General features: G+C 41.9%; 1 protein-coding gene across 3 annotated transcripts in view; it reads right to left on the bottom strand.

Annotated features, from left to right (window-relative positions):
- Nucleotides 1-3,581: 3,581 nt before the first annotated feature.
- The window catches only part of Bfar (bifunctional apoptosis regulator), a 31,563-nt gene continuing 21,806 nt past the window's right edge, over nt 3,582-13,338 (bottom strand). For all 3 annotated transcript variants that reach the window (XM_085694526.2, XM_048433243.3, XM_048433240.3), the window contains 3 exons: nt 10,904-11,077; nt 8,845-9,047; nt 3,582-6,144 (listed from right to left, as the gene is read on the bottom strand). In XM_085694526.2, coding sequence (XP_085550652.1) covers nt 5,952-6,144; nt 8,845-9,047; nt 10,904-11,077 — 570 coding nt within the window. In that variant the 3' untranslated portion in view covers nt 3,582-5,951. The remainder of the gene's footprint in view (nt 6,145-8,844; nt 9,048-10,903; nt 11,078-13,338) is intronic.

Genomic DNA, 13,338 nt, shown 5'->3' with positions numbered 1-13,338 from the left:
TATAAGAGATATTTCATTTGCCTATTGATTTTTATTGTGGTAGAAGTAATCTTAGTGGCTTTTATTTATGAAAACTTGCTGTTTACTCTCAGGATCATTACTAATTTTTTTTTTAAGATTTGCTTATTTACTATGTGTAAAGTATTTTGCCTGTATGTATGCCTGCAGAGGGCACCAGATATCATTATAGATGGTTGTGAGCCACCATGTGGTTGCTGGGAATTGAACTCAGGACCTTTGGAAGTGCCAGTGCTCTTAACTACTGAGCCATCTCTCCAGCCCTCTCTGTTAATCTTGTATTCTGCTTCATTACTGAAGGAGTTTATGAGTTGTAGCAGTTCCCTGGTAGAATTTTTGAGGTTACTTATATAAACTATCATATCATCAGCAAATATTGACTTGGACTTCTTTTCCGATTTATATTCCTTTGATCTTCTTTTGTTGTTTTATTACTCTAGCTAAGACCTCAAGTACTGTATTGAATAGATATGGAGAATGTGGACAACCTTGTCTTGTTCCTGATTTCAGTGGGATTGCTGTGAGTTTCTCTCCATTTAGTTTGATGTTGGCTTGCTGCATATTGCCTTTATTATGTTTTGGTATGTTCCTTCTATTCCTGCTCTCTCCAAGACTTATCATGAAAGGGTATTGAATTTTGTCAAAGTTTTTTTTTTTTCAGCATCTGAGATGATCGTGTGGTTTTATCTTTCAGTTTGTTTATATGATGGATTGACAGATTTTTGTATGTTGAACCACCCCTGCATCTCTGGGATGAAGCCTACTTGGTCATGGTGAATGATTTTTCTGATGTGTTCTTGGATACAGTTGGCCAGTATCTTATTATTTTTGCATTAATGTTCATGTGTGAGACTAGTCTGTAACTTTCTTTGTGTTGTTTAGGTATCAGGGTAACTGTAGTGTTGTAAAAAGAGTTTGCAAATATTCCTTCTATTTCTATTGTGTAGGAAAATTTGAGGAATAATGATATTAGTTCTTCTTTGAAAATCCTGTAGAATTCTGCGCTGAAACCATCTGGTTCTGGCTTTTTTAGTTGAGAGGTTTTGATGACTGTTTCTATTTCTTTAGCAGTTATAGGTCTATTTAATTTGCTCATCTGGTCTTGATTTAATTTTGATCAGTGATATTTATCCAGAAAATTTTCCATTTCCTTTAAGTTTTCCAATTTTGTGGAGTACAGGTTTTTAAAGTATGATCTGTTGATTCTCTGGATTTCCTGTGTCTGTTGTTATGTCCCCTTCTCATTTTTGATTTTGTTAATTTGGATATTCTTTCTCTGCTTTTGGTTAGTTTGGATAAAGGTTTGTCATTTTGTTGATTTTCCCAAAGAACCAACTCTTTGTCTCATTGATTCTTTGTATGTTACTTGGCCTTTTTCCTTTGCTGCTCTTAACAGTTTTTCTTTGTTCTGTATATTTAGTGTTTTGGTTATTATGTGGTAAGGAGACTTTTTTTTTTATGTTCTGTAAGCTTCTTGTATTTCCATAGGCATGTTCTTCTTTAGGTTGGGCAAGTTTTCTTCTATGATTTTGTTGAATATATTTTCTGTCCCTTTGAGTTGAACGACTTTTCTTTATTCTATCCTATTCTTCTTAGGTTTTGCCTTTCCATGAATACTTTGTGTTAAGCTTTTGTTAGATTTAATGTTTTCTTTGACTGTTTTCTCTATCATATCTTCAACACCTGAGATTCTCTCTCCCATCTCTTGTATCCTGTTGTTTATGCTTGCATTTGTGTTTCCTGATCATTTACCCATATTTTCCATTTCCAGAATTCCCTCAGTTTGTGTTTTCTTGTCGTCTCTATTTCAGTTTTCAAGTCTTGAATCATTTCATCTGTTTGATTGCTTTTTCTTGGTTTTCTATAAGGATTTTGTTGACTTCCAATTTTTTGTTTGTCTTTTCCTCTAATTCTTTCAGGAAATTTTTCATTTCCTCTTTAAGGGCCTCAAACATTTTCTAAATATTTTTAAGGTCATTTTCTTCTGCTTCATCTGTGTTGGGATGTTCAAATCTTGCTGTTGTATAGCCATTAATTTTTGATGGGTGTGTGTTTTTTTGTTTTTGAGTATGTTCTTACCTGGTCTATCCATCTTTTCCTCCAATGGAGTTGCCTCTATTAGAGAAAATAGTGAATCAAAGAAATCACATCAATCACAAAGTGAATCACATCAATGAAAGAACTGAAAAAAAAAGTCAGGTGTGGTGGCAAACACCTTTGATCCCAGCATTCCAGAGACAGAGGCAGATGGATCTCTGTGAGTTTGAGGCCAGCCTGGTCTACAAAATGAGTTCCAGGAAAGCCAGGGCTATTACACAGAGAAACCCTATCTTGAAAAAGAAACAAACAAAATATGCAAAAATTAGTGCCACCATCAATGCCTTGAAAGATGCAGGCACAGTGGGTTCCACCACACCTCCCTTTAACTCTATCTGGCCAGTAGAGAAGACAGATGGATCATGAAGAATGACAGCTATTGAAAACTCAATCTGGTAGTGATTCCGATTGCAGCTGCTGTACCAGATGTGGTGTGCTTACCTGAGCAGATTAACACATCTCCTGGTGCATACTGACCTAGCAAGTGCCTTATTCTGTATATTTGTCTATAAAGACCACCAAAATGAATTTGTTTTCAGTTGGCAAGGCCAGAATTTCACCTTTCCAGTTTTACCTCAAGAATATATTAACTCTCCAGCCCTATGTCATAACTTAGAAGGGATCATCCGTCTCTTTCACTCAGTATCACACTGGTGCACTATATTGATGACATTATGCTACTTGGATGAAGTGATCAGGAGGTAGCAATAGCTTTGAACTCATTGGTAACACATATGTGGATCAGAGGATGAGAAATAAATCCAAACAAACTTCAAGGATTTTCTACCTCTGTGAAATTCTCAGAGTGCAGTGGTGTAGGACACACTGGGATATTCTAAGGTAAAGGTAAGTTATTGCAACTGGCCCCTCCCATCAACAAGGAAGAAGCACATTTAATAGGCCTAATTGGATTCTGAAGACAGCACATTCTTCATTTGAGTGTTATTCCTGCCCATATTCCAAGTGACTCGGAAAGCTGCTAGCTGTGTGTTTGTGTGTTCAGTGGTGGGGTGGGAAGTCCTGGAACAGGAGAAGACTCTGCAAAAGTTTCAGGATGCTCTACCACTTGGACCATGATCCAGCAGAACTGATGGTACTTGAGGTGTCAGTGGCAAATAGAGATGCTGATTGGGAGAGCCTTTGATAGCCCCTGTAGGTAAATCACAGAAGAGACCTTTGGGACTTTAGTTCTTTGGCCTGTCATTGGGCCTTGTTGGAAATTGAACTTTTTTTTAAAAAAAAACTTATTTATTATGTGTACAGTGCTCAGATTTGTAGAGGTCTGAGTGTTTCACAAGAACACCTCCCTTTTAATGACCCCATGTAATGCACGTCTGCTCTACATGCTATGGTATAGTTCATGAATCAGGCAAGGGGTTCGAGACTGAAACACACATACACACACACACACACACACACACACACACACACACACAGAGAGAGAGAGATCATTCTTGAAACAAGAATGCCAATAATGCTCCCTTTATTGTGTTCCAGGGAAGGTTATATAGGGTCTCCTTGACAAATAGCCATGCTCTAACTCTCAGCTGCAAGCCCACTAGAAACCATTCCCCTGCCATCTGGAACTCCTGAGGATCTCATGCTCGGAGCATCTACAAGAAAAGAAATTGTTCGCTCCTGGCAGGCAGGGCAAGTCACAGGAAATTCATAGTCTGGGGGTCCACAGTCCCCAACCCCAACCCTCCCTGGAAGGGTAGGAAGATTCAGGGATTAGAGCAAGCCCGCAGTCCTGGATATGACCATGCTCACCCTAATGAAAACTAGAGTACCAGCCCATCTGGTTGCTCTAGGCCACTTCTCTTTTCCCAGAGCAGATCTGGGCATTACTCATCTTTGAGGTACAGTGTTGGTGCACGTGGGATCAACATGAGAGGCCACATGTGGGAATGGTGTATTGGGAGGCTGCCTATTTGTGGTCTAACCTGGACACTACTGAACCTAGCACAGCCACTACCAGTGCAATAACCTTGGTTAGCCAACCTCTACTTCATCATGAGAAAGAAAAGCAAAGGAAAGACTCTCCAGGGTTATGTCCAGGAATGCACAAATACTACAGTGTGCTGGAACTACAGAGTCACTGTCTCATGTAGACAAATATCAGGTGGCCCTAGGACTGAGAAAACTCGGAAAGGGCATTTTTCCTTCACTGGAGATATCACTAAGCAGCATCCCGGCTAAACACCCTACTCAACCTGACTATGTCATAACACATCAAGCTATGTAGGATTTTTCTTCTATTTCCTCAGAATCAGATTTCTCTATAGAGGTTTTATTTATATAAAAATCTTTTTTTATTTCAAGTAACTGTCCAAACTTTCAAATGCAAACTTTAACAGAAATTGTAAAGGGTTAATGAATTACAAAGTCTCTCTCTCTCTTTGGATATAAGCTTGTCTGCACAAAACCAAGGCTGACCTCTACACCAGCTCATTCCATATTCATGATGGCAGCACTTGATATAATTGAACCCACTGCTAAACTTCAGGACAATAAAAATTATACATTAGACAGTGTGAGAGCAGCTTACGGATGTTTCCTTCAAGAGACTATACTGTATTTATCTTGCATATTAAGTTTTCAAAACAAAACCCTGAGCAGTGCTCTCAGTCACTCGACTGGCTCAGTCTGATGGGTGTCCCACTCAGCTCCATGATCACAGAAAGGAAAATTAATTTCCAATGACCAGAACAGGAAACATGACAGCTAGCCATCATTCTCTCGGCCTGAAGCTTTCTCTAGGTTTACTCTGAAGCCTACCAGCTACTCAGTAAGAAACTGATTGAGACACCCACAGAAACAGCTGACCTGAGCTAATGGGAGCTCATTGACTCCAGCCTGAAGCGGAGGAACCTGCATAGGACCAAACTACACCCTCTGAATGTAGATGACAGTTGTGTGGCTGTGGCAGCCTGAGGAGCCACTGGCAGTGGGGCCAGGATTTATCCTTACTGCTTGAGCTGGCATTTTGGAACCCAGTCTCTTTGGAAGGATACCTTTCTCAGCCTAGATATAGTGGGGAAGGCCTTAACCTGCCTTAGAATGATGTGCTTGCTAGACTTTGCTGACTCTCCATGGGAAGCCTTACCCTCTCTGAGAGTGTTTAGAGGTCGGCTTTGGGGCAAAGATGATGGAAGCAGGAGGGGAGGGAGTGGGAACTGGGATTGGTATGTAAAATTTCAATTAAATTAAAAAAAAAGCTGAATTCTGGGTTTTCCTCTGTATTTTGTATATGTAACTATGCCTATGACCAAATCCTATCCCTTGTTTTCCTAAACTTGGCCCCAACAGGCCTGGTTTGGGGAGCTTGTCAGTCCATGAGGTTAAGGCTAGTATTGGTGGCCTTCTTCTTCTTTTTGTTGTTGTTGTTGTTTTCAAAATAGGGTTTCTTTGTAGCCCTGGCAGTTCTGGAAATTGTTCTGTAGATCACTCTAGCCTTGAACTCAGAGATCCACCTGCCTCTGCCCCCCAAGTGCTGGGATTAAAGGTGTGTGCTACCTCACCCAGCCTGTGGTGGTCTTCTGACATGTCACTCCAAATTGTGTCCAAGACCATCATTCCTGATGGCCATAGTAGTCCGAGCCTCCCAAGTCCCTGTAAAAAGAGGGGCTGGCTACTGGCTGCAGAATCTCACCTGACCTGGGTAGCAGTCAGCTGCCAAGGTGCAGGAGACAGAGGAAGAAGGGACCTGGTTGAAGCCTTGACACATAGAAGCAGCACCTTGCTTTACCATGGGTAGAAATGAAGTCCCTGCTTCTTTGAATGTCACAGCTTGGACATCAGGGAGACTCACAGGCTCTGCTGGACCTTGCTGCTGTTCATAACACTTGGGTTTCCAGCCGCCTGACTTCCTTGACCACCAGGTCAATGTTAATAATCGGGCTGAAGTACAGAGCCCAGTAAAACAGACAGCTGCAGACAAACTGTGGAATGAGTGGCCAGAACATGGCCATGAAGAGCCCCTGCGTAGACACTTTCCAAAAATGGCTCCACATCTTCTGGGGCACAGTCCTGGAAAGAAAAGAAGAGTGGTGGGTGGGCTTGGATATGCTGGGGTATTGAGGAGGATCTGCCCCGCCATCTGTCCCCACACTGGGGAAACACTCCTGCCTCACCAGTCAACAGCTCCTAGCACATGTCCCTATGGATGTTCACTGGGCACACGGGTACAACCTCAACTCTACCTGCTCTGTGGTACTCCCCCCCGCCCCCCGAGACAAAGTTTCATATAGCTCAAGCTGGGCTCAAACTTGCTATGTGGCTGAGGATGACCTTGAACTTCTCAACTTTCTGGCTTCGCCTCCTGAAGGCTGGGATCTTCAGGCATGTGCCTCCAAATCCTGTGCTAGGAATGAAATATAGGCAGGGACAGAGCACAAGTACGGATACATATATTCTCTGAATGAATAAATGACACATGAGAGTCTTACAACTATTTACAAGGTCAGGAATCCTGTGACAGATGGGATACCAATATGAAACTTTGTGGTGGCCTGTCTGCCTGGAACAGTCTTCCTGAAACAACTGGAATTGCTTTGGCAGTGCCTGCTTTGTCTATCTGGAGGAACGTGAGTGTGTGGCCTACAACTAAGCTATACTTCCAGCCCCTCCCTCCTGTATTTTCCCCATGTGGTTTGATTTGAACACATGCTTCATCTTGAGCTTGGCCATGAAAACCTAGCACACTCCTGCAGTGTGACATGTTGGGGTAGGCACATGACTCAAGTTGGACCAATCAGAGTAAAGGCTTATTTCAAGTGTTATAGGAAAAGAAGTGCTTGTTTTTTTCTTGGCCTTGCTAGGCAAGTTTTGGGGGCAGCTATAGGCCATGAGGAGCAAGAAGAGCTGAGTAGCCCAGGGAAGGGCAGCCTATGGTCAAGCAGGCCCTGAGGGAGGCAGTCCTGAAGAAGAGTATTTAGGTCTCTGGGTCCAAAACATGCTTTCTACTCTGGGTGGGCATTTCTTTTGTATTAAGTTCAATTAGGCAGATTCTTGCTACTTGCCACCGAGATCTACTCAAAGACCCTGCTCTCTTCCTACATTAATCCAAGGAAGTTATTATTGTCCCAAGTGCTGGCAAAGCAGAACTAGAACACTACAAAATTCCCTAGGACGCCTCTCTTGGCCTTTACCATACTGCTCTTTTCTATGACTAATCTGCTTTTCCTTCACTTATTCTTCAATTATTAAAATTCTTCAAACATCTCCCCAGACATTATCTGGTTTATTATCAAATAGGAATGAGATATGGAAGTCAGGTATGTGAGGATATGCTTGTAATCCCAGCACTTGGCAAGTAGAGGCAGATTTGTTAAGTTTGAGACCAGTCATGAAGGCTACGTAAGACACATACACAAGTGGAAATACTTAAACAATTAGCACTAAGAGTTAGGCCTGGTTTGGTAAGTCTGAAACCAGCCATGAAAGATGCTACACACACACACACACACAAGCGAGTGGTAGCACATACCTTTAATCCCAGCCCTTGGGAGACAGAGGCAGACAGATCTTTAGGACCTTGGTCTACACAGTGAGTTCCAGGCTAGACAGAGTCACAAAGCAGGACCCTGTCTCAAAACAAAACCAATGACCACAAAGAGCCAGGCACAATAGTGCATGCTTCTAGTCCCAGCAACTTAGAACCCTGAGGCAGGAGATAACCAGGCTGAGGAATAGTATATGTTGTTTTGCCTGTATGCACGTCTGTGTATGGGTGTCAGAACTTAGAGTTACAGACTTTGCTAGCTGCCATGTGGGTGCTGGGAATTGAACCCAGGCCCTCAGGAAGAGCAGTCAGTGCTCTTAACAGTTGAGCCACCTCTTCAGCCCCCTACAGGGCAATCTTTAAAAAAAAAAAAAAAGGCCTTTTGTCAATTGAAGTTCCATCATCTCTAGCTTGTACCAAGTTGACAAAAAATTAGTCAGCATGGGGTCTTACTGTTGTTCAGAGTAGCTGGGACTATGCACTATTGTGCCTGGCTCTTTGTGCTCACTAGCTTTTGTTTTGTTTAATTTTTAGGTTTTTATTTTTATGTAGCTATTCTTTTATTTTGAGACAGGGTCCCACTTTGCAGCTGTCAAGCCTGGAACTCACTATGTGGATCAAGATTCCAAAGATCTATCTGCCTTTGTCTCCCAAGGGCTGAAATTAAAGGTGCGTGCTACCAAGCTGGGCTTCATTATGGTGTTTTATCATAACAATAGAAACCTAACAAAGACAGACCCAATTTCTAACAAAATAAAACAAAGAAACTAAGAAAAAAAAATCAGGAACAAAACCAAACCACTATGCACAATGTAGTCTGTTACTATATTTTACTATATACAAGTAACTTCCTTATTTTCTGCTTAAGGAGTATTTGTGAAATAAGGGTAGAATTTTGTTAAAGACATATTTTTATTTATTTATTTAAATTATGTGTATATGTATGGGTTTCTGTACATGAAGGCAGTACCCTCAGAGGCCGGAAGAGGATGTCAGATTCCCTGGAACTGGAGTGATAGGCCATTGTAGGTGCCTGATGTGGGTGCAGGGGACTGAACTCCGATCCTCTATAAGAGCAGCACTTGTTCTGAACTGCTAAGTCATCTCTCTCTAGTACAGAATCACCCCAACTCCAATTCCGAAAAACACTTTAAAGGGGATCTTCATCACTGGTATTTCTTTACTGCCCCTGCTATTCCAACTATCTCCCACAGGAAGGCACTTACTTCAGCTCACTTCTTGACCAGATCTTCCAGAAAGAGAACAACTCCAGAACAGACAGCAGCATGGCATTGACGATAAGGAAGCGTGATGTCCAGTAGTGGACCTCCAGCCAGTCCCAGGCAAACTCTGCAATCAGCTGGTATGGCAGGAAGGAGTACTTGACAAGGAATTCTCTCCATTGCCTCCATGTGGGCTCCCTCAGGTCCTTGAAGAAGAACGCATCGAGTCCCGATCACAGGACTGACTTACACAAGTGACATACATCCCTTTAACAATCTAAGCTTTTTTCAGACAGCATCTTGTCATATAGCTCTAGTTGGGCTTGAACTCACATTCTTTCCTGCTTCAGTTCGGCGCTCTAGGATTAAAAGCATATGCATGGCTTAAAATAGAGTATTAATCTATCAATCTCACTTGTAATATTTCCTTTTAGAATAGATGAGGATGGGGCTAGAAAAATGGCTCAATGCTTAAGGATACAAGCTGTCCAAGCACAAGGGCCAGAGTGTGAGTCTTTCACATTTCATAAAAGCCAGGTATGGAGCCAAGCACTGAAGGCGAAGGCCTTGCATCTCAGCACTCATTCACGGAATCTCAAAACACAAAAAAGCAAAAAGCAAATAAATAAATAAATAAATAAATAAATAAAAGAAATTCTATTTCCTTCCTTTCCTTTCTTTTCTTTTCTTTTCTTTTCTTTTCTTTTCTTTTCTTTTCTTTTCTTTTCGAGACAGGGTTTTTCTGTGTAGCCCTGGCAGTACTGACTGAAACTTGCTCTGTAGACCAGGCTGGCCTTGAACTCACAAATTCTGCCTGCCTCTGCCTTCTGACTGTTGGGATTAAAGGCATGCAACCACCACTGCCCAGCCAAGAAAACAATTTCTTGATAGTGTGTACTTACACTTTTAATTCAGTTTTAATAGACAAAAAGTTAGCTTGATAAACAGTCAGGGGCTATTGGTGCTCATGGAAATTCGACATTCCACAGCTTCCCTGTGAAAGCTAGAAACTGAGCCGGGTGGTGGTGGTGCATGACTTTAATTCTAGCAGCACCTGGGAGGCAGAGGTAGGAGGATCTCTGTGAGTTCGAGGCCAGTCTGGTCTATAAGAGCTAGAGCTAGTTCCAGGACAGGCCCAAAGCTACAGAGAAATTCTGTCTCAAAGAGGACCCTCCCACCAAAAAAAAGGATGGAAACTGGGTAATTAGAGGAATATCCTGTAAAGCACAATTTCAACTCTATTCAAGACCAAGATCAGTAGGCAGGTACCTGACTGCTGTGTTTAAAGGAGCTTGTAGAGACATGGGAATTCTGCTTTAGCGGGGCTGGAGAGATGGCTCAGTGGTTAAGAGCACTGCCTGCCCTTCCAAAGATCCTGATTTCAGTTCCCAGCAACTACATGGTGGCTCACAACCATCTGTAATGAGGTCTGGTGCCCTTTTCTGGCCTGTAGGCATACATGCAGGCAGAATATAGAAATTACTGTATAAATAAATAGATTAAATATATAAATAAATAGATCAAAAAAATTATGCTTTAGCATTTATGGGTGTGGGTTACAAACTATGATTCCTATACCCATGACAATTTTTGAAAAAGACAGACTATAAGAATTAATTAATCCAACAGTAGTAAAGCAAAGGACATTACTCTCAAATGACCGAGCAAAATCAGAGAAGCCATCCTAGTAAAAAGAGTCCTATGGGAATTGGGGAATGAACCTAATATGGAAAAAACAATTGGCCAATGCCAGTAGTCATAATACCCTGGGTGTGGTCGTCAGGGAAGATCCAAACCCTACTTTGTAGTAGGCTAACTACTACCCTTCAGGGGTTCTGCCAAATTTGAAAGTCCATACATCTAATCTCTTAGAATGCTCTGCACCTACAATGACTTCTTTAGCAACAAAAGCAATACTTTTTACAAAAAAAAAAAAAAAAATTCAAGACTAAAAGGGCCATGCACTACTCACAAGCTACCAAAAGGCTGGTGTACTCTCTCCAGTTCTGTATGACATGGAGGTAGGGTAGAATTATCTTTTCCAGGAAACAATTAGACCTACCAGAAACTTGGTGAGGATGTCTTCCCCAGAGTTGTCTTCTTGCAAGGGGCAGATGGTATGGATGAAGGGTAAGAAGGAGTCTGTGTAGTCAAACAGGTACAGGTACAGCAAGCCAAGCCTTGGGGAGCTCTTGAGGGCATACAGCAAGAACAGAGACCTGCCTGGGTTCACAGCCTGCAGAGGACAAGACAGAGAACCATACTACATCCATAGTGGCCAGCTCTTCATCTGTACTCCTTCAATGTCCCATGAGTTTTACCACTAATCTTTTGTGTGCTGTAGAGTTAATTTGTTGGGGTATACTGTAAAAAGCTCCAGTCTTGCTGGGCATGATTGCACATAGCTCTAGTCTCAGCAGGAAGCCTGAGAATCTGAAGTCAGCCTTGGTATCAGAACAAATTCAAGAGTAAGCCACATAGCAAGAGTATTCCAAAATCCAGGAGGTTAGCTAAGTGTGATAGTGCATGTCTTTAAGCCCAGCTTCAAGAGATTCAATGCCTTCTTTTGCCCTCTGAGGGCATTTGGCACACATATAGTACCCAGACATATAAGCAGGCCATACATTCAAACACACTTAAAAAAAAAAAGAAAAAAGAAAAAGAAAAAAAAAGATTATGCTGGCAAGATATCTTAGTGCACATTAGTGCACAAAGGCACTTGCCACCAAACCTGAAAACATGAGTTTGATCCCTTGGACTCAGATGGTAGGAGAGATTTCCTTCCAGTATTTGTACACTGTCCTGACTTCCACATGTGTGCCATAGCAGCTGCATGCATGCACACGCACCAGAAAGAAATAAGCATAATAAAAAAACAAACAGTATTATAAGACACACCACAAGTCTGGCAGGGCGTTAAACACCTATCATTTTGACACTTATAGAGAGGAGGTAGGTAGATTGTTCAAGACCCAGCATCAGCTTCATTGATGTAGACTGCACCCTGTCTGTGATCATCACAAACAAAAAACAAAACCCAAAACAGCAAACAGCACAAACTTCCAACTGAGGAACACTATACCCATTCTTCAAAATTTAGGATAAATTATAAAAAAAACTTAGGATAAATTTTGAAAAAAGCTAATTTTAGAAGTCAAATATGATGCTGGGCATATTGGCACATGCCTTTAAATCCCAGCAGCTGGAAGGTAGAGGCAGGCAGATCTCCATGAGTTCAAGCCCAGTCTGGTCTACACAGTGAGTTCTAGAACAGCCAGGGTTACACGGTGAGATCCTGCCTCAAGCAAACAAACAAGGGTCAAGCACGGTGATTAAAGCATGTAATTCTAGCAATTGGGAGCCTGAGGCAGGCATGTCTAGACAACAGTGAGATTTTGCCTCAAATAAATGTTTCTATTTGTTTGTCTAGCTGTTGATAGAGCAATCACTCAACCAACCATCTATCCATGTGCTGAGTATTAAACACCTCCATCCCCATGTAGGAATGTTAAGATTCTATCACTAATCTACCCCAGTGACTTCCTTATTCACACAGTCACTTTCTTTTTCAGTGAATATTTGTATGTCTGTGTCTATTATTTAACTGTTGCTAATGGTGGGCACAAGTTTCATTCTGTGTGTCTGTGGAGGTGTTCTCCCCTTGTGCAGAGGTCACAGGTCGACAATGGTGACCTCTATCACTTTCTTATTTTTTGTGACACAGTTTCTCAGTGAACCTAGATTCTACCAATTTGACTACACTGGCTGGCCAATAAGATTTTGGGATCCACCTGTTTCTGAGCCACCATGCCTTGTTTCTCCATGGGTGTTGGGATCTGAACTCAGCTCATGTTTGCACAGAGAACATGCTACCCACTGAGCAATCTCTTCAGATCCTTTGTTGACAGAGGTTTCTGTTCCACTTGGTCCCTCAGTCATTCCATCCCAAACAAACTCAGAGAGGTTTACATTAATCATAAACTGGTTGGTCTATTAGCTCAGGCTTCTTATTGACTAATTCTTACATCTTAAATTATCACATAATTCTTGTCTATGTCAGCCATGTGCCTTGGTACCTTTTATCAGTGGGGCATTCTCATCTTGCTTCCTCTGTAAGGGTGACGACTGCAGACTCAGCCTTTCCTCTTGCCAGAATTCTCCTGTTCTGGTTGCCCCACCTATACTTCCTACCTGGCTACTAGCCAATCAGCGTTTTATTAAAACAATACAAGATCATTGTTCCACAGCAACCCTTAGATTGTTTTTTGTTTTTTTTTTCTGTGTAGCCCTGGCTGTGCTGGAAATCCTCTGCAGACCAGGTTGGTCTCAATTCAGAGACCCACCTGCCCACCTCGCAAGTGCTGGGATTAAAGGCGTACTCCACCACCTGGCTCCTTTAGGTTGTTTTTAATGTACTGTTATGATCAATTACATTCAATTTTTTTTCCCCAATCAGACTTGGTGAAACATGTCTGTAATCCTAGCACTCAGGAGTCT

Source organism: Myodes glareolus, chromosome 9 (assembly GCF_982192425.1).
Source record: "Myodes glareolus chromosome 9, mMyoGla1.1, whole genome shotgun sequence".
NCBI classification, from domain to species: Eukaryota; Metazoa; Chordata; class Mammalia; order Rodentia; family Cricetidae; genus Myodes; species Myodes glareolus.
The sequence above is the reverse complement of the archived record's forward strand: the minus strand, read 5'-3'. Positions and strand labels throughout refer to the sequence as shown.